Source organism: Tachyglossus aculeatus, chromosome 4 (assembly GCF_015852505.1).
Source record: "Tachyglossus aculeatus isolate mTacAcu1 chromosome 4, mTacAcu1.pri, whole genome shotgun sequence".
NCBI classification, from domain to species: domain Eukaryota; kingdom Metazoa; phylum Chordata; class Mammalia; order Monotremata; family Tachyglossidae; genus Tachyglossus; species Tachyglossus aculeatus.
In genome coordinates this window covers 113,557,339-113,581,756 of record NC_052069.1, presented here as the reverse complement: position 1 = coordinate 113,581,756, position 24,418 = coordinate 113,557,339, and the positions used below count along the sequence as shown (strand labels likewise).

General features: G+C 48.3%; 1 protein-coding gene across 1 annotated transcript in view; it reads left to right on the top strand.

Moving 5' to 3' along the window:
• The window catches only part of PLPP7 (phospholipid phosphatase 7 (inactive)), a 35,508-nt gene extending 22,123 nt beyond the window's left edge, over nucleotides 1–13,385 (top strand). The window contains exon 3 of the mRNA XM_038745461.1: nucleotides 12,653–13,385. Within this exon, the coding sequence (XP_038601389.1) occupies nucleotides 12,653–13,017 (365 nt within the window). The 3' untranslated portion in view covers nucleotides 13,018–13,385. The remainder of the gene's footprint in view (nucleotides 1–12,652) is intronic.
• Nucleotides 13,386–24,418: the final 11,033 nt, after the last annotated feature.

Below are 24,418 nucleotides of genomic sequence, written 5' to 3'. Positions count from 1 at the left end.
AATTGTATTTATTGAGTGCTTACTGTGTGCAGAGCCCTGTACTAAGAGCTTGGGAAGTACAAGTCGGCAACATATAGAGACGGTCCCTACCCTGGAGCCTAGGGAGAGCACAGCAGAAGGTTGGAGGCAAGATGAGCTGGTAGCTGACGAGAGTTTCAGAACTTCTATGGGTTATCTACAAAGTGGGCAATCCGTATATTTTTATGGTATTTGTTAATCATTCATTCATTCATTCAATCATATTTATTGAGCACTTACTGCGTGCAGAGCATTGTACTAAGCAATTGGGAAGTACAATTTGGGAACAAATAGAGACAAACCAACCCTACACAACAATGGGCTCAGGGGAGGCAGACAAAAAAACAAAGCAAAACAAGCAGACAGGCATCAATAGCATCAATATGAAATAGAAGTATAGATGTATACACATCATTAATAAAATAGAGTGATAAATATGTACATATTTACAAGTGCTGTGGGCGGGGGGGTAGAGTAGAGGGAGTGAGTTGGGGCGATGGAGAGGGGAGGAGGAGCAGAGGAAAAGGGGGGCTCAGTCTAGGAAGGCCTCCAAATTAGACACTTATTATGTGCCAAGCACTGTACTAAGTGCTGGGGTAGATACAAGCTAAGCTGGTTGGACCCAATCTATGTCCCACATGGGGCTCACAGTCTTAATCCCCATTTTGCAGATGAGGCAACTGAGGCAGAGAGAAGTGAAGTGACTTGCTCAAGGTCACCCAGCAGACAAGTGGCGGACCCGGAATTAGAACCCAGGTCCTTCTGATTCCCAGGACTGTGCTGTATCCACTAGGCCATGCTGCTTCCAATAACATTGGGCCCCACTGTGGCTCCAGCCCAGGTCTCCGCCCTTCTTCCCCACATCACTGTGGAAGTCACCGGTGGAAGTTCCTCCCCCTCTCTTCAGCGCTCTCTGCATTTAATCTGCTTCAGTAATACCAGGCGGCCCTACATGTCAGCCCCATTGATAAAGGACCCTATATAGTGAACAAGATCCTGTTGGGCAGCCCACCAGGGAGGAAAAGCATCATCATCATCATCATCAATCGTATTTATTGAGCGCTTACTGTGTGCAGAGCACTGTACTAAGCGCTTGGGAAGTCCAAGTTGGCAACATATAGAGACAGTCCCTACCCAACAGTGGGCTCACAGTCTAAAAGGGGGAGACAGAGAACAATACCAAACATACTAACAAAATAAAATAAATAGAATAGATATGTACAAGTAAAATAAATAAATAAATAAATAGAGTAACAAATATGTACAAACATATATACATATATACAGGTGCAGTGGGGAAGGGAAGGAGGTAAGATGGGGGGATGGAGAGGGGGACGAGGGGGAGTGGCACAGTGAATAGAGCATGGACCTGAGAGAAGGACCTGGGTCCTAATCGCAGCTCCACCACTTGTCTGCTGCTTGACCTTGGGCGAGTCACTTCACTTCTCTGGGCCTCAGTTACTTCATCTGTAAAATGGCGATTAAGACTGTGAGCCCCATGTGGGACAGGGACTGTGTCCAACCCACACCCCAGCGCTTAGTAGAGTGCCTGTCACATAGTAAGCACTTAACAAATACCACCGTTTTTATTATTAGTAGCTGGGTGTGGCTGGGTGGGATGCTTTAAGGAAACATCATGATGGGTGGAGCAAATTTCCCATCCTGCTTCCCTTTCAGAACCCAAAAATTACTGGGATCTGTCTTTATATGATCTCCTATTTGGGACCAGGGGACTCAGTCAGCTACATAGCTGGAGATGAGTTTGCCAAGTCCTCAGATGAGGACTTTTAGAAAAAGAAGAGTCCCAGTATCACAACCCTGTTTTTGTAAGCTGTCAGGCCTGAGGCAGAAGTCGAGGGCATCTGACAAGCTATCATTTCTCCAAGAAAGAAAATCCCTTCTCAGGAACCACCAGGAGGTTTGGATGTTGTAGGCTTAGTTCCAGTCGTAGGAGAGAGTGGAGGAAGCAAGGAGAGCTTTGTGCCTGACTAGGGGGAGTGGAGTTGATGGGAAGGACAGGCCCTGAGGAAAGTCCTGGAAAAGTGGCAGAGTGGCCAGAGTGAAGGACTGTGGGAGAAGTTTGAACTCAGTTTGAGGCCCAAAGCAGAGAACCTTCATGAAAATCAAGAGGATTTTAAAAAAAATAATATTTTTTAAGTGCTTACTATATGCCAGGCACTGTACAAAGTGCTAGAGTAGATACAAGATAATCAGGTTGGATGTAGTCCCTGTCCCACATAGGGCTCACACTCTTAATCCCCATTTTGCAGATGAGGGAACTGAGGCACAGAGAATGAAGTGACTTGCCCAAGGTCATACAGCAGACAAGTGGCAGAGGTGGGATTAGAACCCGGGTCCTCTGACTCCAGGCCTATGCTCTTCCCACTAGGCCACACTGCTTCTCATCGGCCATGCTGCTTCTCATGGGGTTTCAGGCCCAAGGTGTCAGGGTCAGACCATGAAGCGGTGAAGGTTCTGGGGCCTGTGACTCTGGGTTTAAGAGGGAAGACTCCCTCACACTCCCACCCAGCCATAATAATAATTATATTATTATTATTATTATGCTACTTGTTAAGTGATTACTATGTGCCAAGCACAGTTCTAACCCTTGGGGTAGATAGAAGCTAATCAGGTTAGACACAGTCCCTGTCCCACATGGGGCTCATACTCTTAATCCCCATTTTACAGATGAGGTAACTGAGGCCATGAGAACACTGAATCTTTTAAAATGTGGTGTTGGAGAAGGTTTTTGAGAATGTTATGGACTGCCCAAAAAACAAACAAATGGATTTTGGCACAAATTAAACCAAAGTGGTTTTTGGAAGGCCAAATGACTTGACTTAGATTTACCTTTTAGCATATTTTGGACACATAATCAGGAGGACTAATCCTCTGGAGAAGACACTAATGCTAGGAAAAGTCCAGGGGAAACATGGAAGAGGCCGACTAACAGCTAGAGACCATAACAACGATAACGGAAGAACCATTAGAAAGATTGCAGATTATGGCAGAGGACAGGACATTCTGGAGAAAGTATATCCATGGAGTCGCTTTGAATCAGAAACGACTCGGCACTTACCGATAATAACTGAGGCCCAGAGAAGTTAAGTGGCTTGCCCAAGATCACACAGCAGACATGTGGCAGAGCCGGGATTAGAACCAGGTCCTTCCGACTCCTAGTCCCACGCTCTGTCCACTAAGCCATGCTGCGTCACCCTCCTTTTTCCTCAGCCTGGTCCAGTCTGCAGGCATCGGAGACTCCAGAGAAAGCTGCAGAGAGGAAGCTGGTGGAAAGGGAGATCTGGGAAGGGGGAGCTAGGAGACAAAGGACATTCCAGGGGTTTCCTCCAGCTAGGAGGTTCCTTTTTGTCTCCTCGACTTCCCTTTCCTTTCTTTCTTGCAGTCAAGCAGGTGGAGGGCTGTTGTGCTCACTGGTGAGGGCTTCTGAGTGGATTTGGCAGTGAAGCGGCCTGGGGATTATCCCCACACTGAACAGGCCTCTATGGGGATTCCAGACTGCCAGTGGAAATGTCACGGGCTGGGGAGCTTATGGGGACGGAGTCCACCCATCATGTCCACCCTGATCCTTCACAATGGGACAGTCACAGTGGGAAGTGCCAGGGAGCAGGATGAGGAATCAGAGATGGGATTTTTAAAAGATAAACAAAGCCCATGAAAAACAAATCCAATAAGCTTTCTGGTGTCAACTTATTTTGATAGGGAACTTTTTGCCATCCTGCAACTCAACTCTACCCTGCCCATCCTCTCCATGAGAATCTTGGGAATTGTCCTATGCAGGCATCTGTGAAGGGCTGGTCAGGTGGATTCTGGAGGCTGAGGTGCCAACCTAAAGTCCCGGCCATATCCCAAGATTGTTGAAATGTTACTCCTGTGGCCAAGGGGTATTCCACACCCTGCATTCTACCTCAGTAAAGACGGTCCTTGCCCGTACTCTCCCTCCCCATTTCACACCTTCTGCAGCTTCCAGGATGTCCTTTGCACCTGGCCTTTATTCATTCATTCATTCAATCGTATTTATTGAGCGCTTACTGTGTGCAGAGCACTGTACTAAGCGCTTGGGAAGTCTGCCGTTAGGTTACTCAGCTTCTTTTTGCCCCAGTGTGGCGGAGGAAAGGGGGAAGTAATTTCTGTACAGTGGGGGGGACTTCCTCAGTGGCTCTGGAGATGCAGATGCTCAAGCCCAGGGGTGCCAAGCGTTCTGACACTGGTGGGCGAGGGCAGTGTCTCAAACTGGATCTGTCTTGGAGGATCTGCCGAGCCAGGCAGGAGCCAGGCAAAGCTGTATGTTCTGCAGCTGCCACCATTCCCCCAACCACAAGAAAAGGCTCCTGAATGGGAAGACTCCAGGCTTTCTAAAATTCCCCCAGTGAGGTTCTCCTTGTTCTCCAACATGCCGCTGAGTAGTCACCGAAACCTTTACTCTTCCTTCAAGGAGATGCCCTGCCTCTCTGAGGGGGGTAGACCCAAAGGTCACCTCAACCCTGGACTGTATTGGAGAGCCCAGCACTGGGACTAGGCAGGAACTTGAGAAACCCCCCAACTCCCTAATCTTCAGCAGACCAGGACTTTACGTCACAGCCCAATGCAGCTGATGGCCTGACTCTTTAAAAGGAGGTAAAAAAATGTGCCATTAATAATGATAATAATAATAATATTGTCATTTATTAAGTGCTTACTATGTGCAAAGCATTGTTCTAATCGCTGGGGAGGTTACAACATGATCAGGTTGTCCCACGGGGGCTCACAGTCTTAATCCCCATTTTACAGATGAGGTAACTGAGGCACCGAGAAGTGAAGTGACTTGCTCAAAGTCACACAACTGACAACTGGCAGAGCCGAGATTTGAACCCATGACCTCTGACTCCAAAGCCCGTGCTCTTTCCACTGAGCCACGCTGCCATTCCCATGAGCCACTAGAGGAGCAGCATGGCCTAGTAGATAGAGCACATACCTGGGAGTCAGAAGGACCTGGGTTCTAATCCCGGCTCGGCCACTTGTCTGCTGTGTGACCTAGGGGAAGTCACTTCACTTCTCTCGGCCTCATTTACCTCATCTTTGAAACGGGGATTAAGACTTCGAGCCCCACGTGAGCCCCATGTCTCCAACCTGATTAGCTTGTATCTATCCCAGAGCTTAGTACAGTGCCCGACACATAGTAAACGCTTAACAGATGCCATAAAATCTCACTCCTTCATAACCCATATTTTCACTATGCATTTTGGATTGAACACTGTTGGGGGATTAGGGAATGTTCTGGAAATGGCTGTGTGTATACACAGAGGTTTTAGTACTGTAACGGGAGTTTTCCTTCACACGGGATTCTTCAGGAACGTGACCTCACATCATAAGGAGAATTGAGTGAACCGGATCAGCCCACGGATCTGTTCCATTTAAGATTCTGTCTCTGACAGTAGCAAAAGGATGTTTGGCCAAACCATGTGACATTTGCCTTCCTGGACATCAATCACAGCGTATGGGAAAAGCCTGTCAAACAGTCCTAATGTTTGCAAAGCTGGGTTGCTATCCCCTGAGCCTCTGGGAAACAGAGACCACCCTCTGGGTCTCCCGAGGATTTCCACCGATAGACGTTCAAACCAAAACTCCTCACTATTGGCTTTAAAGCTCTCCATCAGCTTGCCCCTTCTACTTCACCTCCCTTCTCTCCTTCTACAGCCCAGCCCACACACTTCACTCCTCTGGTGCTAACCTTCTCACTGTGCCTCCATCTCACCTGTCTCACCATCGACCTCTGGCCTGGAATGCCCTCCCTCCTCAAATCCTCCAGACAATCACTCTCCCCCCTTTCAAAGCCCTACTGAAGGCACACCTCCACCAAGAGGCCTTCCCAGACTAAGCCCCACTTTTCCTCATCTCCCTCTCCCTTCTGCATCACCCTGACTCACTCCCTTTGCTCTACCCCCTTTCCCCTCCCCGTAGCACTTATTATATACTGTGCTATACTATCTATAATTTTATTTATTTATATTGATGCCTGTTTACTCGTATCAATGTCTGACTCGCCCCCTCTAGACTGTGAGCCCCTTATGGGCAGGGATTGTCTCTCTTTATTGCTGTATTGTACTTTCCAAGAGCTTAGTATAATAATAATAATAATAGTAATGGCATTTATTAAGCGCTTACTATGTGCAAAGCACTGTTCTAAGCGCTGGGGAGGTTACAAGGTGATCAGGTTGTCCCACGGGGGGCTCACAGTCTTAATCCCCATTTTACAGATGAGGTAACTGAAGCACAGAGAAGTTAAGTGGCTTGCCCAAAGTCACACAGCTGACAAATGGCAGAGTATAGTGCTGTGCACACAGTAAGCGCTCAATAAATACAATTGAATGAATGAATGAGTGAATTCCCTAGGCTGGGGCCTGCAGGGCCAGCCCAGTGGGGACTAAAGTCCATTGAGATGGGCTGCCAGGGACCATCATTGGAAGGCAACCCCCTACTCCCTACCAGGGTCCCATCTGGTATGTAGGTCAGGGAGCTGCGGGGGAATCAGAGCTGACTTGTGTGGTTCTTGAGTGATGGCACCATGTGTTTCTATTTCTGGGCACTAGGCCTTTTGCTGACAGCATTAGAACCGCAATAATACTGCATGCTGATTCACATCGGGAGTGTGAGCTCAGGACATGCAGCAGAGACTTCCTGCAGGAGCAGAAGAGGTGGCTTGGGATACGCTGTTCTGTTCATTATTGAAGAGTCTGGTGAGGACTGCATTGGACATTGTCATCCTGACACTGCTGTGAACACACTTAAGCACACACGCACACACACACTCTGTCTCTCTCTCCCTCACATTCACACACTCACTCACTCACCCTCACTCTCTTCCTTGTTCTTAAAACCAGAGCCGCTTTCACAGGCTGTTTCACACATCCCAGCAGAAGCAGCGTCAGTGGAGATCACATGGTAGAAAGGGGCTGATTTTGGAGGTCCTAAAGAGGAGTGGGAGGAAGAGAGGGGACTCCCTCTAATCCGGAATGGTTCCCAGCAGTTTAGGGGTCCCAAGGTTAAAGGGGAGCCCCCTGAGCACAGTGGCTTGGAGGGGCAGAACGGAGCTGGTGAAGGGGCCAGGCTGCCACCAAGTATTTCATATAGATCCGAGAGGCAGCAGGGCAAAGAGTGGCCCACCGAGGCAGCAGCCCCAGGGTTGTCTTGATACCTCAAATTTATATCGCTCATCTATTTTCCAAAGCATTTTTGTGTCCATTAGCTCATTTTCTCCTCCAACATCCTGGTGAGATAGGAGAGATTAGCTCCTCCATTTTACAGAGGAGGAAACTGAGGCACAGAGGGACCCTACAGTGGACTAGTGGTGGAGCTGGGACTGATGGTTCTCACCACCTTCCTGGAACCCTTCCATCAATTGGAGGGGAGCAAGGCGTGCACACACACACATACACCGCCCCTCCTCAGACACACACAAATACACACTGAAGAAAGGTGAGGACGTTCCATTCTCCTGTGTTTTTGTTTCTTTTTTTGTTTTCTGGTGAGGTTTTTTTTTTTAGTATTTGTTAAGTGCTTACTATGTGTCAAGCACTGCTCCAAGCACTGGAGTAGATATGAGTTAATCACGTGGGACATAATCCCTGTCCCACATGGGGCTCACAGTCAAGTAGGAAGGAGAACAGGTATTGAATCCCCATTTTACAGTTGAGGAAACTGAGGCACAGAAAAGTTAATTGACTTGCCCAAGATTACACAGCAGGCAAGCGGGGCAGCTGGGATTAGAGGCTCCCAGGCTTATCCATTCTTTCGTCCACTAGGCCACACTGCTTTTCACACTAGGCCATGCTGATTCTATCCCGGGTTCTGCTGTTGAGCCCTCCAGGGATCTGGGCTTAAAGTGGGAAGTTAGATGATTAGGGCAGCCCATTAACCCTTTTTGTTCACTAGGTTCTGCCAAGCAAACCTACAGATAATATCGTTAGCTTCAAGTGGGAGTTGGATAAATTTGTGAGGTAGTCCACAATGGTTTGTTAGAGGGAGAGTTAGTGATGCTTAGATGGTCCATTCATACACATGTGGGTGGCTGTCAAGGGAATCATCATCAGGTGATGATTCCTCCAAGCATCTTGTGGTCCCTGAGCAACAGAGGTCTGGGAAGGGTGAACCATTGACAGGTGGAACCCAGGATAGTGATGCTTATGCTATCAAGTGTCGCTGCCATTTCCTCAGCCTCCCAGCAGTTATCAGGCCTCTCAGAGTGTCTCACCCCTGACCAGAAAGTGACTGGGGAGAACCTGAGCTTGAGGAAATTGTCACAAGTTGGTCCCAGGCAAGAAAGTCTTGGGGACAAGGGCCTTCATCATGCCAAACAGCTCCACATACTCGGTCCAAGATATCGTAGGGGATGGCGGTCTTGCTTGACACGTGCCCCTCTTAGGTTGTCTCCCACCTCCACTCCCGTGTCCTAAGAGGAAGCTGAGCACGTCCATCTGCCCTGGCCGGCTCGCTACTCTTTCCCGGCCACACAGGGGATTGTGTCTGTGAGTTCACCCTCATTCACTTCTCCTTACCGAAAATGGTTCCTGCTCACATCCATCACCTTCAGGATCCTAAATGTTCTGGCTCAAATCCCTCTTCTGAGGTAACCTGGTGCCAATGCTCCAGGTCAATGCTCACCTTGGATCTTGCGGGTGCCAGAGGGGTTAGTAGCCTTCCGAGTCCTAGGGGGCAGAGAGGCGGGGGAGCTGGGGGGAGGAAATTGCTCTGAAAATTCAAAAAAGGATTGTTGAAAAGGAAGTTCTCCACCCTACTCTTCAGCCCCTTCTCTTCGGAGAAGCAGTGTGGCCTAGCAGATTGAGCACCGGCCTTGGAGTCAGAAGGACTTGGATTCTGTTCCTGGCTCTGCCACTTGTCCGCTGTTTGACCTTGGGCAAATCATTTCACTTCTCTGTGCCTCATTTCCCTCATCTGTAAACTGGGGATTAAGACTGTGAACTCTAAGTGGGACAGGGACTGTGTCCAACCCGATTATCTTCTATCTACCCCAGCGTTTAGGACAGTGCCTGGCACATAGTAAGTGCTTAACACTTACCACAATTATTAATACTGTTGGTATTTGTTAAACGCTTATTATGTGCCAAGCACTGTTCTAAGCGCTGGGGTAGATACAAGGTAATCAGTTTGTCCCACGTGGGGCTCACAGTCTTCATCCCCATTTTACAGATGAGGGAACGGAGGCCCAGAGAAGTGAAGTGACTTGCCCAAGGTCACACAGCTGACAAGTGGCAGAGGCGGGATTAGAACCCATGACCTCTGATTCCCAAGCCTGTGCTCTTTCCACTAAGCCATGCTGCTTCCTGTTATTATTATTATTGTTATTATTATAATTATTCCTTTCCTTTCCTCTCCCTGTCCCCACTTGCCTCTTTTCCCCAGCTCTTGGGAGCCAGAGGCCAGGCCAAGCTCAGTGTGCCCCCACCACTATTCCCCGATTCATCCCTTTCCCTGGGCTGCCACTTTCTCAAGTGCTGAAATCGCTAATTAGAAAGTCCGGGACTCGGGAGACAAGGGGAATAAAACCGATTAAAATCAATAGCCAAGTTTCAACTCAGCGGCCCCTTTGTCTGAAGGGATAAAGGAGGGAGGCTGAGAAGCCTCCATTAGCTGTGATTTGACCACAAGCTCGGTGAGGACGGAGCAGCTTGGGCCTGTCTGCAGAACCTTTTCCAAGAGGATACCAGGCCTCCCGGGCTCGGGGCTGACTGACCCCCACCACAAATTAGGGTCCTATTTGCCAGCACTCTTCTAATATATTGACTATTCTATTTTATTTTGTCCACATGCTTTGTTTTGTTGCCTGTCTCCCCCTTCTATACTGTGATCCCGCTGTTGGGTAGGGACCCTCTCTATATGTTGCCAGCTAGTATTTCCCAAGTGCTTAGTACAGTGCTCTGCACACAGTAAGCACTCAATAAATATGATTGAATGAATGAATGAGACCAACAGCCAGCACTGGCTTTTGACCTCTGCTGTTGCCTGTGACCAGGCACCCAATTTGGGTGGGGTTTTGTGCTGGGCTGCATAACCCGTTTTGAGAGCAACAGAAACTTCAGGAGAACTCTGTCCTTACACTGTCCAAGGCCTGAACTGATGCCCCAGGGTGAGCCAGGAGGAGTTCCTCTTTCAGAGAAGAAACCAAGCAGCAGGACTATCTCAGGTTCCCCAGACATTTTAGGATACCAGTTAGCACTATGCCAACATACAAGGTCTTTCTGGACCCCAGTCACTGAGAATAGTTTTTACCTGTTTTTATCCCTGTCCCAATCTGCCCACTGTCATGACTTTTCTGTGCCAAAGACCCCCATGGCCCCTTTCCTTCCAATATTCAATCAATCATATTGATTGAGCACTTACTGTGTGCAGGGTCCTGCACAATGCATTTAGGGTAGCGCAATATAACAGAGTTAGTAGACACGTTCCCAAATCCTGATTTTTTCGTCAGGATTTTCCTCCCTTGATAGGTCTAATAGCCTCCCGTTCTTTGTCTTTCTTTACAGCTCCTAACCCCTGTTCTGCTCTAATAACAATAACTGTGGTACTTGCTAAATGCTTACTATGTGCTAAGCACTGAGAAGTATACAAGATAATTAGGTTGGACACAGATAATAATAATAATAATATTAATAATAATAATGGCATTTATTAAGCACTTACTACGTGCAAAGCACTGTTCTAAGCGCTGGGGAGGTTACAAGGTGATCAGGTTGTCCCACGGGGGGCTCACAGTCTTAATCCCCATTTTACAGATGAGGTAACTGAGGCACAGAGAAGTGAAGTGACTTGCCCAAAGTCACCCAGCTGACACGTGGAGGAGCTGGGATTTGAACTCATGACCCCTGACTCCAAAGCCCAGGCTCTTTCCACTGAGCCATGCTGCTTCTATCTTGCCCACATGGGGCTCCCATTCAAAGGATAATAATAATAATAATGATGGCATTTATTAAGTGCTTACTATGTGCAAAGCACTGTTCTAAGCTCTCGGGAGGTTACAAGGTGATCAGATTGTCCCATAGGGGGCTCACAGTCTTAATCCCCATTTTACAGATGATGTAACTGAGGCACAGAGAAGTGAAGTGACTTGCCCAAAGTCACACAGCTGACAATTGGCAGAGCCAGGATTTGAACCCCTGACCTCTGACTCCAATCAATCAATCAGTCATATTTATTGAGTGCTTACTGTGTGCAGAGCACTGTACTAAGCGCTTGGGAAGTACTAGTTGGCAACATATAGAGACAGTCCCTACCCAACAGTGGGCTCACAGTCTAAAAGACTCCAAAGCCCGTGCTCTTTCCACTGAGCCATGCTGCTTCCCCAAGGATGTGGGAGAACTGGTATTTCATCCCCATTTTACAGATGAGGAATCGGAAGCACGGAGCAGTTAAGTGACTTGCCCAAAATCATACAACAGACCAGTGGCAAAGCTGGGATAAAATATGTGTCTCCTGGCTTCCGGCCCTTTGATCTTTCCACTAGGCCAGGGTGCTTCTAGTTCTTTTCACCCTGAAAATTCTCCAGGACCATCCATCCTGAGAAGAGCTGGGCTACCTGGAGAGCATCCAGACATTTCCCTTAAGGCAAATGAAGGGAGCTGCTTTTTTTGTTTGTTTGTTTTCCCAGAGTTTCCTAGAGTTGGAGAGAGGGCCAGCAGTATCTCTGGATTACCTCTGCTCCCACTTCTAGTGATCCCACCTATCCCCAGTCCCCAGGAAGAGAAGTAGTGTGGCCTAGTGGAAAAAGCACAGGCCTATGAGTCAGAAGGACATGGGTTCTAATCCCGGCTCTGCCACTTGTCTGCTGTTTGACCTTGGCCAAGCTACTTAACTTCTCTGTGCCTCAGTTACATCATCTGTAAAATGGAGGTTAAGACTGTGAGCTCTATGTGGGACAGTGACCATAACCAACCTGACTATCTTGTAACCTTCTCATTGCTTAGTACGGTGCCTGACAAGAAGCATGGCCTAGTGGATAGAGCACGGGCCTGGGAGCCAGAAGGTCCTGGGTTCTAATTCCACCTCTGCCACTTGTCTGCGGTGTGACCTTGGGCAAGTTACTTTACTACCCTGGGCCTCAGTTACTTCATCGTAAAATGGGGATTAAGAGTGTGAGCCCCATGCAGGATAGGGACTGTTTCCAACCCGACTGACTCGTATTCACCCCAGTTCTTAGTACAGTGCCTTGCAAATAGTAAGGGATTAACAAATATCATTATTGTTATTATTATACTACTCTGTGCCTCAGTTACCTCATCTGGAAAATAGGGATTAAGACTGTGAGCCCCACATGGGACAACCTGATCACCTTGTAAACTCCCCAGTGCTTAAAACAGTGCTATGCACATAGTAAGCACTTAATAAATGCCATCATTATCATTATTACTATTATGATTATACCACTTTTTAAAAAAAGTGCTGACCAGTATCCTAAACATTTGGCGGCCTGCTGGATGGAGGTATCCACCCTTGGACTCGGGTCTGGACATCTAACAAATCTTTCTCTCCCCTCCAGCGGCTTCAAGTTCCCTGGCCACCCCCTGTCTGGTTTTTTTTTCCCCCTTCCTCCTGACATTCCCGTCTCCCCTTTCTCCCCATGCAGCCTTGCTCCTAGACGTCCTGACCGTGGCCGGGGTCCAGAAACTCATCAAGAGGCGAGGTCCCTACGACACGAGCCCGGGCCTCTTGGATTACCTCACCATGGACGTCTACGCCTTCCCCGCCGGACACGCCAGCCGGGCCGCCATGGTGTCCAAGTTCTTCCTCAGTCACTTGGTGCTGGCCGTCCCGCTCCGGATCCTCCTGGTCCTGTGGGCCTTCTGCGTGGGGCTGTCCCGGGTGATGATTGGGCGCCACCACATCACCGATGTCATCTCCGGCTTCATCATCGGCTACTTCCAATTCAAGCTGGTAGAGCTGGTCTGGTTGTCCTCCAACACCTGCCAGATGTTGATATCCATCTGGTGAAAGCTGGCGGGACTTGACCTTGAAAGAGAGGGAGAGAAGAAGGGGAAAAAAGAAAGACTTTCCGGTGGAAGGAGAGTTTGATGCGGCCCCCCTCTTGAGTCTCTTTTGATAAATGCATAAAATGTCCCTGCCTTTGATTGGAGAGCAGCGACCTCGGGCTCTAACGTCTGAGGTTAATGGAGTTAAAAAAAAAAAAATATTGTTTTTCTGGCTGCCGGCATAGGGTTGGTTCGACTTGTTCCAGTCTCCGTCCCCGACCTGGGTGGATTTCAGTGATTTAGCTTGTCTCCCCTTTCCCTTAAGATAGGCCGCTGTAAGGTCCAAGACTGGAATGATCCCGCTCTAGAGAGAATAGGGAAAGACACAATCATGGGGAGGGAGGGGTGGAGGGGAGGAATGTGATTTTTTTTTCCCGTTGTTTGGTGGATTTCAGACCCAGGCCCGTTGCCTGACATGTATTATCCTCATCACTAGAGACTGACTGATGCCCCAACTCTGAGCTTAAGTCCTCCTAGCTGGGAAAGCAAAACGCTTTTTGTCTGTCTGGCTCTCCCACGGGAGAATGACGGAACCCTGCCCCGTGCAGCATGCAGAGAATTAGATCAGCGAAAGCGGAAGATCATATCTCACTCATCAGGTCCAGGCCAGCTTTGGCCCCCAAAGCTTGACTCCCTGGGACCTAATGGAGCGCTGCCTAAATCTGACCTCTCTGCAGCTGGATTTTCTGTGGAAAAGAGCCGAGGGATGCTGTAGCAAGACCGAGGAATGATTTGTCGGCTGGGGCCCCCTTCACCATCTCCCACACCCAATGACGTGGGTTGATGTCCCTTTGGGTGCATCGTGGCTCTGCTTCTCACCCCTCGGAACAATCAGTTGTATTTTGAGTGCTTACTGTGTGCAGAGCACCGTACTAAGCTCTTGGGAGGGTATGATACAACAAAGATGGTAGACACGTTCCTTGTCCACAATGAGCTTACAGTCTAGAGGAGCAGACAGTCGGTGGTATTTATTGAGAGTTTACTGTGTGCAGAGAACTGTACTAAATGCTTGGGAGAGCACAGTATAACAGAGTTGATAGACACATTCCTGCCCTGATTAAGCTTACAGTCTAGAGGAGGAGACAGTCAGTGGTATTTATTGAGTGCTTACTATATGCAGGTCTCTGTACTAAGCACCTGGGAGAGTACATACAATACAACAGAGTTGGTAGACATGGTCCCTGTTCATAACGAGCTTTCAGTCTAGGAGGCGCTTACAGTCTAAACATGGTACAAACCTTTCCCTATCCCTGAGCATCCTTATCTTTCTCCCTACGAATGGTAGAAACTGGCTGGTTTATAGCATTTTGCATACACAGTATTCTATATATTGCCATACAAGAGACCCACTATAGTGAGTATGTAGGAAATCCTTCCACCCTTCTCTCTCATTTGTCTCATCTGGGCTGCGAATCTAGTTATTTTTCAGTATTCAGGGTAGTTTTTGTTTTGTTTTTTCAGTCGTTGCCTGTTCCCAGTTGCTATCGGGACTGGATTCCGTTCTGTTGCTAAGGATCCAGGATGCCCACGTCTTCATTCATTCATTCAATCAATCAATCAATGGTATTTGAAGGCTTACTGTGTGCCGGGTGCTGTCCTTCTGCTTTCCTCACCTTGGACGTCTCTGACCCTCTCTTCCTAGGAGTGTCCAGGGAGGCTGGGAGCAGCAGGAGAAGCGCAGAACACCTAGATTGGGATCTCCAATACTCAGACTGGGGGCCCCTTGCGGGACAGGGACTCTGTCCAACCTGATTAACTTGTATCTGTTCTAGCATCCAGAACAGTGTTTGGCACATGGTAGGTGCTTAACAAATACCATAAAGACAAAAACTGTGCATTGAGAAAAAAGACATCCGCTTTGGAAGGGGGAGCCTCTCCATTGCCTCCCCCATTCTCCTTCCCCAGAGGTTTTAAAATGCATGTTGAAGAGGAAAGGGAATTGCTAGAAGACAGAGGGCAAAATGGGAAAGCTGACTCAAAGTCATCTCTTCGCCGTAGCCATGACAGGCAGGGTTTGGAGGGGAGGGGTGAGAGAGGAAGCAAGGGAGGGATCCTAGTGATTGTTGGCATCAAGAGAATAAAATCCAGTACCTCCTTGGCAAGAGAGGCCACTGATGGCCATGAGGCCACTGAGGCCACTGATGGCCATGAGGTTTCCTCTCCAGCAAACAAGGGATGGATGGGCAGGATTTGCAGGGAAAGCAGGAGGAAATGGGGCTGGAGGGCTATCAGGGAAAATGGGGATTTGCCGGAGCTTGAAGCTGCTCCAGGAAATCAGCACCACTTTTCCAGGAGGCTGCACCCGAGGAGAGCAAGTGGAGCGGGATTGGCAGCAGCGGCCAGAGCAGAGGTGGTGGGGAGGGGCTGGGGACACAGAAAAGGGAGGGGAGGGTGTGTGGATGTATGTGCACAGTTGTGTGTATGCATGTATGCACGGATGCATGCCTACTTTGAGTGTTCGACTGCCCAATGAGGGAAAGGACCGAGTCTACCCTAGGAAGGGAGTCGCTGGGGATTGATCCAACTCCAGGCCCAGTCATGGGAAAGCTGCAATGGTATCTCATCGTGATGGACTCTGTCCTTACAAGCTGGGCTTGGGTGCTGGCTGATCCTTAGGACTGCCTGCTGGACAGGAAGGGACAGATTTCAGCCCAATCCTGAGAGCAGTGTCCATCCCACCAGGCCAGATCGTCACAGCACCACAACAAGACTCATCTTAATGAGCCTTCCTGCTGTCTTCCTTCCAAACCAGACAACTTCCTGGAGAGACCTTCTACCTCACTCTCCCCTTTAAGTGGTGGCTCTATGCCAGGAGCGGTGTGGTGAACTCTTAATAAACTCTGCAGTCCTGAGCATGCATTTACGTGATCGTGTGTGTGTGTGTGTGTGTGTGTGTGTGTGTGTGTGTGTTCAGAGAAAGAAGTGATTTATCTTTGTCTGTCTTATGGACAATGCAACGTCTTAGGGGTTGGAGGGGTGCTGATGACAAGTAAAGGTTAAGGATGCAAATATTTCAAAGAGGTGTGTATGGTATTTATTCAACCCGGCAGAGGATCTTTTCTGTGATGATTCATGTCTAAATGCCTTGCAGATGACTATGTGTACAGGACAATTTCTGCTTATTTTATAGTCTGCGTGGTACAGGCTGTATGGCCCGAGAACTGGGAGAGTAAAAAAAATTTTTGAGTGGTGGTAATTTTTAGTTCCTTATCTGCTAGGGTATAATAAGTGACCGTAGTGTTTGAGGGGGAGTCCTTTTTCCATTTGTGTGGGCATCGCATAACAGTGGATGGGTATACTGTGTGTGTGTGTGTGTGTGTGTGTGTGTGTGTGTGTGTGTGTGTGTGTGTGTAATCTGTTCTCCTTCCCCTACTAGCTAGGTTTTCCAGGAGGGTTCATTGTGTTCCACGTTGCAAATACGGCTCAGCGGGCGTAAGTTAGTGTTTGACTGTGTTCTAATAGAGATGCATATTTCAAACACAGCTGCCACTGCCAGATCAGAGAATCCTGCCTCTGTCTCCATGGCAACTCACAGGATACCTGCACCCTCCATCATCACTGTTCAACTTCCTAGGGGAGGAGGGTGTAGCTTCCTGGAGCTCACCCCCACCCTGCCCCTCACCTCCAATTCCCTGATGAACCCCTGGCCTAGCCAAGGGCTCAGGGAGCTCCTTTGAAACTCAGGCCCAATTAATTTGAGGGGAATGACTAGTCTAGGGTAGAGAGCCTTCTGTTGCCTTGTAAATCATGGAATTCCCAACATCTGCCGAGGTTGAACAGGGAAGAGAAGGACCATTTATTGACTACTGAGCTGGGGGTGAGGAGATGGTGGAGGGCAGAATCAGGCTGGATCTGGTCTTTGAGGAGTAGACCCAAGGAATTTCCCCTTGAGAGCAGCAATTCTGAGAGAACAGAGGGTGGAGAGGGGGAATAATGATCTGAGAGAGTCTATGCTTATTCCTCCTTCGGACCCACAACAGCTAAACTGAGAAGCACCGTGGCCTAGTGGGTAGGACCACATCTACCCAGGAGTTAGGAAGGAATTCAGAGGGGTAGTTGCTGTACTCCTGGCAAGAGCAGGTAACCTATTGTTCCAAAAAACCACTGTCCCCGAGACTTGAAAATGACTATTCCATTGAAACATCCATCTACAAAAAGCTTCCAGAAGAAAAGCTAGGACTTACATACCAGGTAAAAATCTCACTTTTCTACCTGGAAAATTAGTTGACTCTATAATTACGTTTAGGGTTACTAAAGCTTTAGAAAATTATACCCTACTGGGAGAAAGGCAGCATGGTTTCTTTAGGGTGGATAATTCTGCTGGACTAATCAATCAAGAGAATATTTATTCATTCATTCAATCATATTTATTGAGCACTCCTGTAATAATAATAATTATAATAATAATTGTGGTATTTTTTAAGCACTTACTTTGTGCCAGACACTGTACTAAGCGCTGGGGTGGATACCAGGAAATAGGGTTGGACACAGTCTCTGTCTCTTGTTGGCCTCACGATCCCCATTTTACAGATGAGGTAACTGAGGCCCGGAGAAATGAAGTGACTTGCCCAAGGTCACACAACAGCCAAGTGGCAGGGGTGGGATTAGAACCCATGACCTTCTGACTCCTAGGCCTGTGGTCTATCCACTGCGCCATTCTGCTTCTCTAACAAAGCACTGTACTAAGAGCTTGGAAGAGAATGATAAACAATATCATAGACACATTCCCTGCCCACAAAGAGCTTACAGTTTAGAGGGGGAGATGTGCATTAATACAACTAAATAAATAACAAACATGGACATAATTGCTGTCCTGACTTATTGAGCACTTACTCTGTGCTGAGTGCTGTACTGAGTGCTTGGGAGACTACAATAGACGTTAGTAGTCATGATCCCTCCCTTAAAGGGCTAACAGTGTAGACAGGAAGATAGTAGAAAACGTTGTAGGGAGGGAGAGAGGAAGGCAGTGAGCATCTGAGTGCTCAAGTGATTCATAAGGGCTTAAATGGCAGAGTAAAAGGGTGGGGAAGTGAGAGATTAATCAGAAAAGACCTTCTGGAGATGTGATTATAGAAGAGCTTTTAAAATGGCGAGAGCCGTGGTCTACGGGGTGTGAAGTGGGAGGGAGTTTTGCGAGGGAAGGTGCGAGAAAGAGGCCTGAAGTGAAAACCAAGGAAAAGACACAGAGAGTCATTTGGCTTGAGGGGAGTGAAGTGTACGACCTGCAAAAGAAACAAAGTATAGTAGTGGGAAGAGAGATGATTGAGTACAGATATGTACCTAAGTGGTGTGGGGCTGGGAGTGGGGCAGAGCAAAGGGAACAAGGCAGGGGGACACAGAAGGCCGTGGGAGATGAGGAAAGGTGGGCTTTAGTCTGGGAAGGCCTCTTGGAGGAGATGTGCCTTCAATAAGGCTTTGAAGGTGGAGAGAGTAATTATCTGTTGGTTTCCCAGAAGGAGGGCATTCCAGGCTACAGGCAGGACGTGGGCTAGGGGTTGGAGGCCAGATTGGCAAGGTAGCACCGGGGTAGATACAAGGTAATAAGTAGGACAGGAGATTGCTCCACCTTGGGATGCTGAGATAATTTTCTTCCTGAGATCTCAAAGCACTTTTGCATCTGCAATCTCACTGTACCCTCCTAGTAATCTTATGGTTAAGTCACTTTCCCAAGATCGCATGGGAATCAGTGGTCCTGCTAAATATTCTGCTCGTTCAAGCTCTCATCCTATCCCATCTGGACTACTGCATCAGCCTTCTCTCTGATCTCCCATCCTCGTGTCTCTCCCCACTCCAATCCATACTTCATGCTGCTGCCCAGATTGTCTTTGTCCAGAAATGCTCTGGGCATGCTACTCCCCTCCTCAAAAATCTCCAGTGGCTACCAATCAATCTGCGCATCAGGCAGAAACTCCTCACCCTCGGCTTCAAGGCTGTCCATCCCCTCGCCCCCTCCTACCTCACCTCCCTTCTCTCCTTCTCCAGCCCAGCCCGCACCCTCCGCTCCTATGCCACTAATCTCCTCACCAGGCCTCATTCTCGCCTGTCCCGCCATCGACCCCCGGCACACGTCCTCCCCCTGGCCTGGAACCCTCCCTCTGCCCATCCGCCAAGCTAGCTCTCTTCCTCCATTCAAGGCCCTACTGAGAGCTCACCTCCTCCAGGAGGCCTTCCCTGACTGAGCCCCTTCCTTCCTCTCCCCCTCGTCCTCCTCTCCATCCCCCTGATCTTACCTCCTTCCCTTCCCCACAGCACCTGTATATATCTATATATGTTTGTACATATTTATTACTCTATTTATTTATTTTACTTGTACATATCTATTCTATTTATTTTATTTTGTTAGTATGTTTGGTTTTGTTCTCTGTCTCCCCGTTTTAGACTGTGAACCACTGTTGGGTAGGGACTGTCTCTATATGTTGCCAACTTGTACTTCCCAAGCGCTTAGTACAGTGCTCCGCACACAGTAAGCGCTCAATAAATGCGATTGATTCTGAAGACCAAGTTGCTCCTTCCCTCACTAGAATGGAGTGCTCAATCTTTATCTGCCCGCTATGGATGTCTCTGTCTTGGGCCTCACGGGGACTATTTCTGTGAGTGGAAACACACTGGGGCACGTAGGGGTACCCAATTAATTAATAGTATTTTTTGAATGCCTACTGTGTGCCACTGTACTGTTGCTTGGAAGAATACAATAGAGCTAGTGAACCTGATCTCTGCTCTGCTCCAGAAGACCTTGAAATCTAGTAGGGGAGATGAATGCTAAAGTGAACTGCAAATAGGAGGAAGAGGGAAAGTGGATATGTTGTAAATGAGGGCTTGAGGTTAGATATGAAAGTGTTACGGGTGTTTTTGAGGCTGTGGTTGGCATGGAATGCTGAAGTGGTAAGTAGATGGAGGGATAAAAAATCGGGGGAGAGAAATTAACTGGGGAAAACTTCCTATAGGTGAGATGGAGCAAAAGCAACATGGCCTAGTGTAAAAAAAAAACAAGTGCCTGGGAGGCAAAGGACCTGGGTTCCATTCCTGGCTCTACCAAATATCTGCTCTGTGACCTTGGAAAGTCACTTAACTTCTCTGGGCCTCGGTTTCCTTATTTGTAAAATGGGGGTTCAGTATCTGTTCTCCCTCCCACTTAGCCTGTGAATTCCACGTGGGACAGGGACTGTGTCTGACCTGATTATCTTATGTCTGCTCCAGTGATGATGATGATGGCATTTGTTAAGCGCTTACTATGTGCAAAGCACTGTTCTAAGCGCTGGAGGGGGATACAAGGTGATCAGTTTGTCCCACGTGGGGCTTACAGTCTTGATCCCCATTTTACAGATGAGGTAACTGAGGCCCAGAGAAGTAAAGTGACTTGCCCAAAGTCACACAGCTGACAAGTGGCGGAGCCGGGGTTTGAACCCATGACCTCTGACTCCAAAGCCCGGGCTCTTTTCACTGAGCCACGCTGCTTCTATGTTTAGTACAGTGCTTGGCACAGAGTAAGTGCTTAAGAAATACCCTAATTGAGATTTCAGAAGGGCTCTAAAGATGGGGAAAGTTTTGGTCTGGAGGTTGTGAAATGAGAATGAGTTATTAGGCAGGAAAGAGGGTGTGAGCATGAGGCCAGAGGTGTGAAAGACAATAATAATAATAATGGCATTTATTAAGCGCTTACTATGTGCAAAGCACTGTTCTAAGCACTGGGGAGGTTACAAGGTGATAATAATAATAATAATGGTATTTGTTAAGCGCTTACTATGCGCAAAGCACTGTTCTAAGAGCTGGGGAGTTTACAAGGTGGTCAGGTTGTCCCACGTGGGGCTCACAGTCTTAATCCCCATTTCACAGATGAGGTAACTGAGGCACAGAGAAGTTAAGTGACTTGCCCAAAGTCACACAGCTGACAATTTGCGGAGCCAGAATTTGAATTCATGACCTCTGACTCCAAAGCCCGGGCTCTTTCCACTGAGCCACGCTGCTTCACCAGAATGAGACTCAGTGAGTGAGACTCAGTGAGTAAGTTAGTTGGAGAAGAACAAAGTATGTGAGTGGAGGTGTAATGGAGCTGTACTAAGTGCTGGGGAGAGTCCAATATAACAGAAACATTCCCTGCCCAAAGAGAGGATAAGAATCAACTGAGAGTTGTAAGGTCAGTGGGTCAAGGCTTGAGGTGGAGAGGAATGGGCAACAATTAGGGAGTTTTGAGAAGCAGGGAGACACGCCCAAGATAATGTTCTAGAAAAACGATCTAGGCAGCAGAGTGAAACATGGGCTGGAGAGGGGAGGAGCTGGAGGCAGGGAGATCAGCGTGAAGACTGATGCAGTAGTCAAGCCTGGATATAATAATAATAATGGCATTTATTAAGTGCTTACTATGTGCAAAGCACTGTTCTAAGCACTGGGGAAGTTACAAGGTGATCAGGTTGCCCCAAGGGGGGCTCACAGTCTTAATCCCCATTTTACAGATGAGGTAACTGAGGCACAGAGAAATTAAGTGACTTGCTCGAAGTCACACAGCTGACAATTGGCGGAGCTGGGATTTGAACCCCTGACCTCCGACTCCAAAGCGCATGTTCTTTCCACTGAGCCACACTGCTTCTCTATGTGTGGACTTGTGCATATGACAAGTGTCTGAACCAGCTTAGGTTGGATGTAGAGGAAGGGGTAGATCCTGGGAATGGTTTTTGGAGGAAAAACTAACAGAATTCAGTGACAGTGACTGAATACGGAGTTGACAGATTGGGTAGAGTCAAGGATACAGCTAAGGTTGAGAGTTTCGGAGACAGAAGGGGGAGTAGTTAATCAAATAGAATGGGAAAGTTAAGTGGAGGAGAGGGCTTGGGAGGGAAGATGAGGAGGAGTTCGGTCTTAGGCATATTGAACCTGAGGTGTCGGGGCCATCCATGAAGAGATGTCCAGGAGGTAGGAGGAAATGCAGGATAGTAGTGGAGGTGAGAGTTTGGGGCTAGCAAGATAGATTTAGGAGTCATCAACTAAAGCCATGGTATTGGATAAACTCCCCAAAAGAATGAGCGTCGAGTGGGCATTCTGGACTCTTGCTTTCTAGAGGATCCCCAAGGTCGATGGGGGGCCAGAGAGGTAGTGTATCTGTTGTCCCCTCCCCCAACCCAACCTGGTCCACATTACTGAAACGGGAGCCAGAAGAGCTCTCATTTTCATTCACTTCCCCGGAAACCAAAGCAGATTAGAAGTCCCTTAGCCGATCAAATTTATGTCATTAACCACATGAAATCCAGCATCAAATCCCATCCCCTTTCCTTCCCTTTCTGAAAATACCAAAGGTCCTTGAGCGGGGGAAAGTAAGGAGAGGCGGATGTGAGAAAAGAAATCCCAAGGTGGCATCCAAAGAGCTCAGCCACAGAATGGGCCTCCAGCAGTCAAATGTCACAGAGCAGAGACTAAGCATGTGGGCTGTTGTCACATGTGTGCACACACGTGCTCACAAACACACACACCTCGCAACTCTCCAGCCAACAGGGTGCCCCGGCCCAGCTCAGACCACTCTGCTCAGTGGTTATCATCGAGGGCCCCTGGGTTATTGTTCACTGTGGCTCTTCTCCTGCTCGAGAAGGCCGCAGCTGCTCCCATGCCCTCCTGCAATGAGGAGCCTTTCTCTGCTGGGTTTTAGTAAATTGGCTCCCACATCGGTCCCTGTTTCCTAAGTGCCCCGGCCTGCTGACCCTGTGCTTTGGACGGTCTGGGCATGAGCTGACCAAAGGAGGGGGCCGGAAGGCTGGTGGATGGTAATTTTCCCAAGATTTGGGGAGGGGAGGATTTGGATTCAGCCTGGGACCTCAGTGACTGGGTTCTTGGTTTCTTCTCCCACTTGGCTCGGGCGGAGAATGCTTGGGTTTCCTTCCTGCTTTCTTCATCATCAATCATGTTTATTGAGCGCTTACTATGTGCAGAGCACTGTACTAAGCGCTTGGGAAGTACAAATTGGCAACATATAGAGACAGTCCCTACCCAACAGTGGGCTCACAGTCTAAAAGACTTTCTTCTAGGCTTCCAGGTGACTTCGGAAGAGGCCTCAGTGTGTCCATCCCGAAAAGGGTAATAACTTCCCTTAACCCCACTCTGAGGACTTCGGTTCAGGATGAGGCTCCGCACCCCCCTGCTTCAGGCTGGGCAGATACAGACTGCTTTGCAGGGCTGCAGTACAGTGCTCTGCACACAGTAAGCGCTCAATAAATACGATTGAATTGAATGAATGAATATTGCTTAGCAGTGAATGCAAGAGACACGCACTGCTTAGCATCTCAGCAGACTGCTTGGTCAGGGGTGCAGAAGATGCACACTAATAATAATACTAATGATAGCATTTATTAAACGCTTACCATGTGCAAAGCACTATTCTAAGTGCTGGGGAGGTTACAAGGTGATTAGGTTGTCCCACGGGGGGCTCACAGTCTTAACCCCCATTTTACAGAGGAGCTAACGGCACAGAGAAGTTAAGTGACTTGCCCAAAGTCACACAGCTGGCAATTGGCAGAGCCGAGATTTGAACCCCTGACCTCTGACTCGATTCATTCATTCATTCGTTCAATCGTATTTATTGAGCGCTTACTGTGTGCAGAGCACTGTACTAAGCTCCAAAGCCCACGTTATTCCCACTGAGCCATGCTGCTTCTCTACATAGGAGGGGGCAAAGAGATGCAGACTGTCTAGCCAGCTGGGTTGCGGGGGTGGTGCAGGAAACACACACTGCTTAGCCAGGGGTGCAGAGAGCAGTATGTAAAGGGAGCCCTGCAGCCCCAGGGGACTACCCCTTACCCACCCATTCTTTTACAAAAATACAAAGCTCAAGGAGCAGCAACTGTCCCCTCAGTTCCTGCAGGTTTAGAGGCTTCTTCCAGGAGAAGGAATCAGGCCAAACCCACCCCCTGGCATACAAGCAGTCTGCTTCCCAGAGGAGGTCCTGAGCCTCATAATAATAATAATATAACGGCAATTATTAAGCGCTTACTATGTGCTGCACTTCCTTCCTCCCCCACTAGCCCTGATCTGGACAAGGAATAATAATAATAATGATGATGATGGGATTTGTTAAGTGTATACGCTTTCAAAGCACTGGGGTAGATACAAACTAATCAGGTTGGACACAGTCCCTGTCCCACATGGGGCTCACAGTCTTAATCCCCCTTTTACAGATGAGGTCACTGAGGCACAGAGAAGTGAAGCCACTTGCCTAAGGTCACACAGCAGACAAGTGGCAAAGCTGGGATTAGAACTCAGGTCTTTCTCACTCCAAGGCATGTGCTCTACCCACTGGGTTCTCTAGGAAAGGGTGAAGTGGTTGGGAGCTATCATGCAGTTCTTACTAGGCCCACCCCCTGGCTGGGGGATTTTGAGCAGGT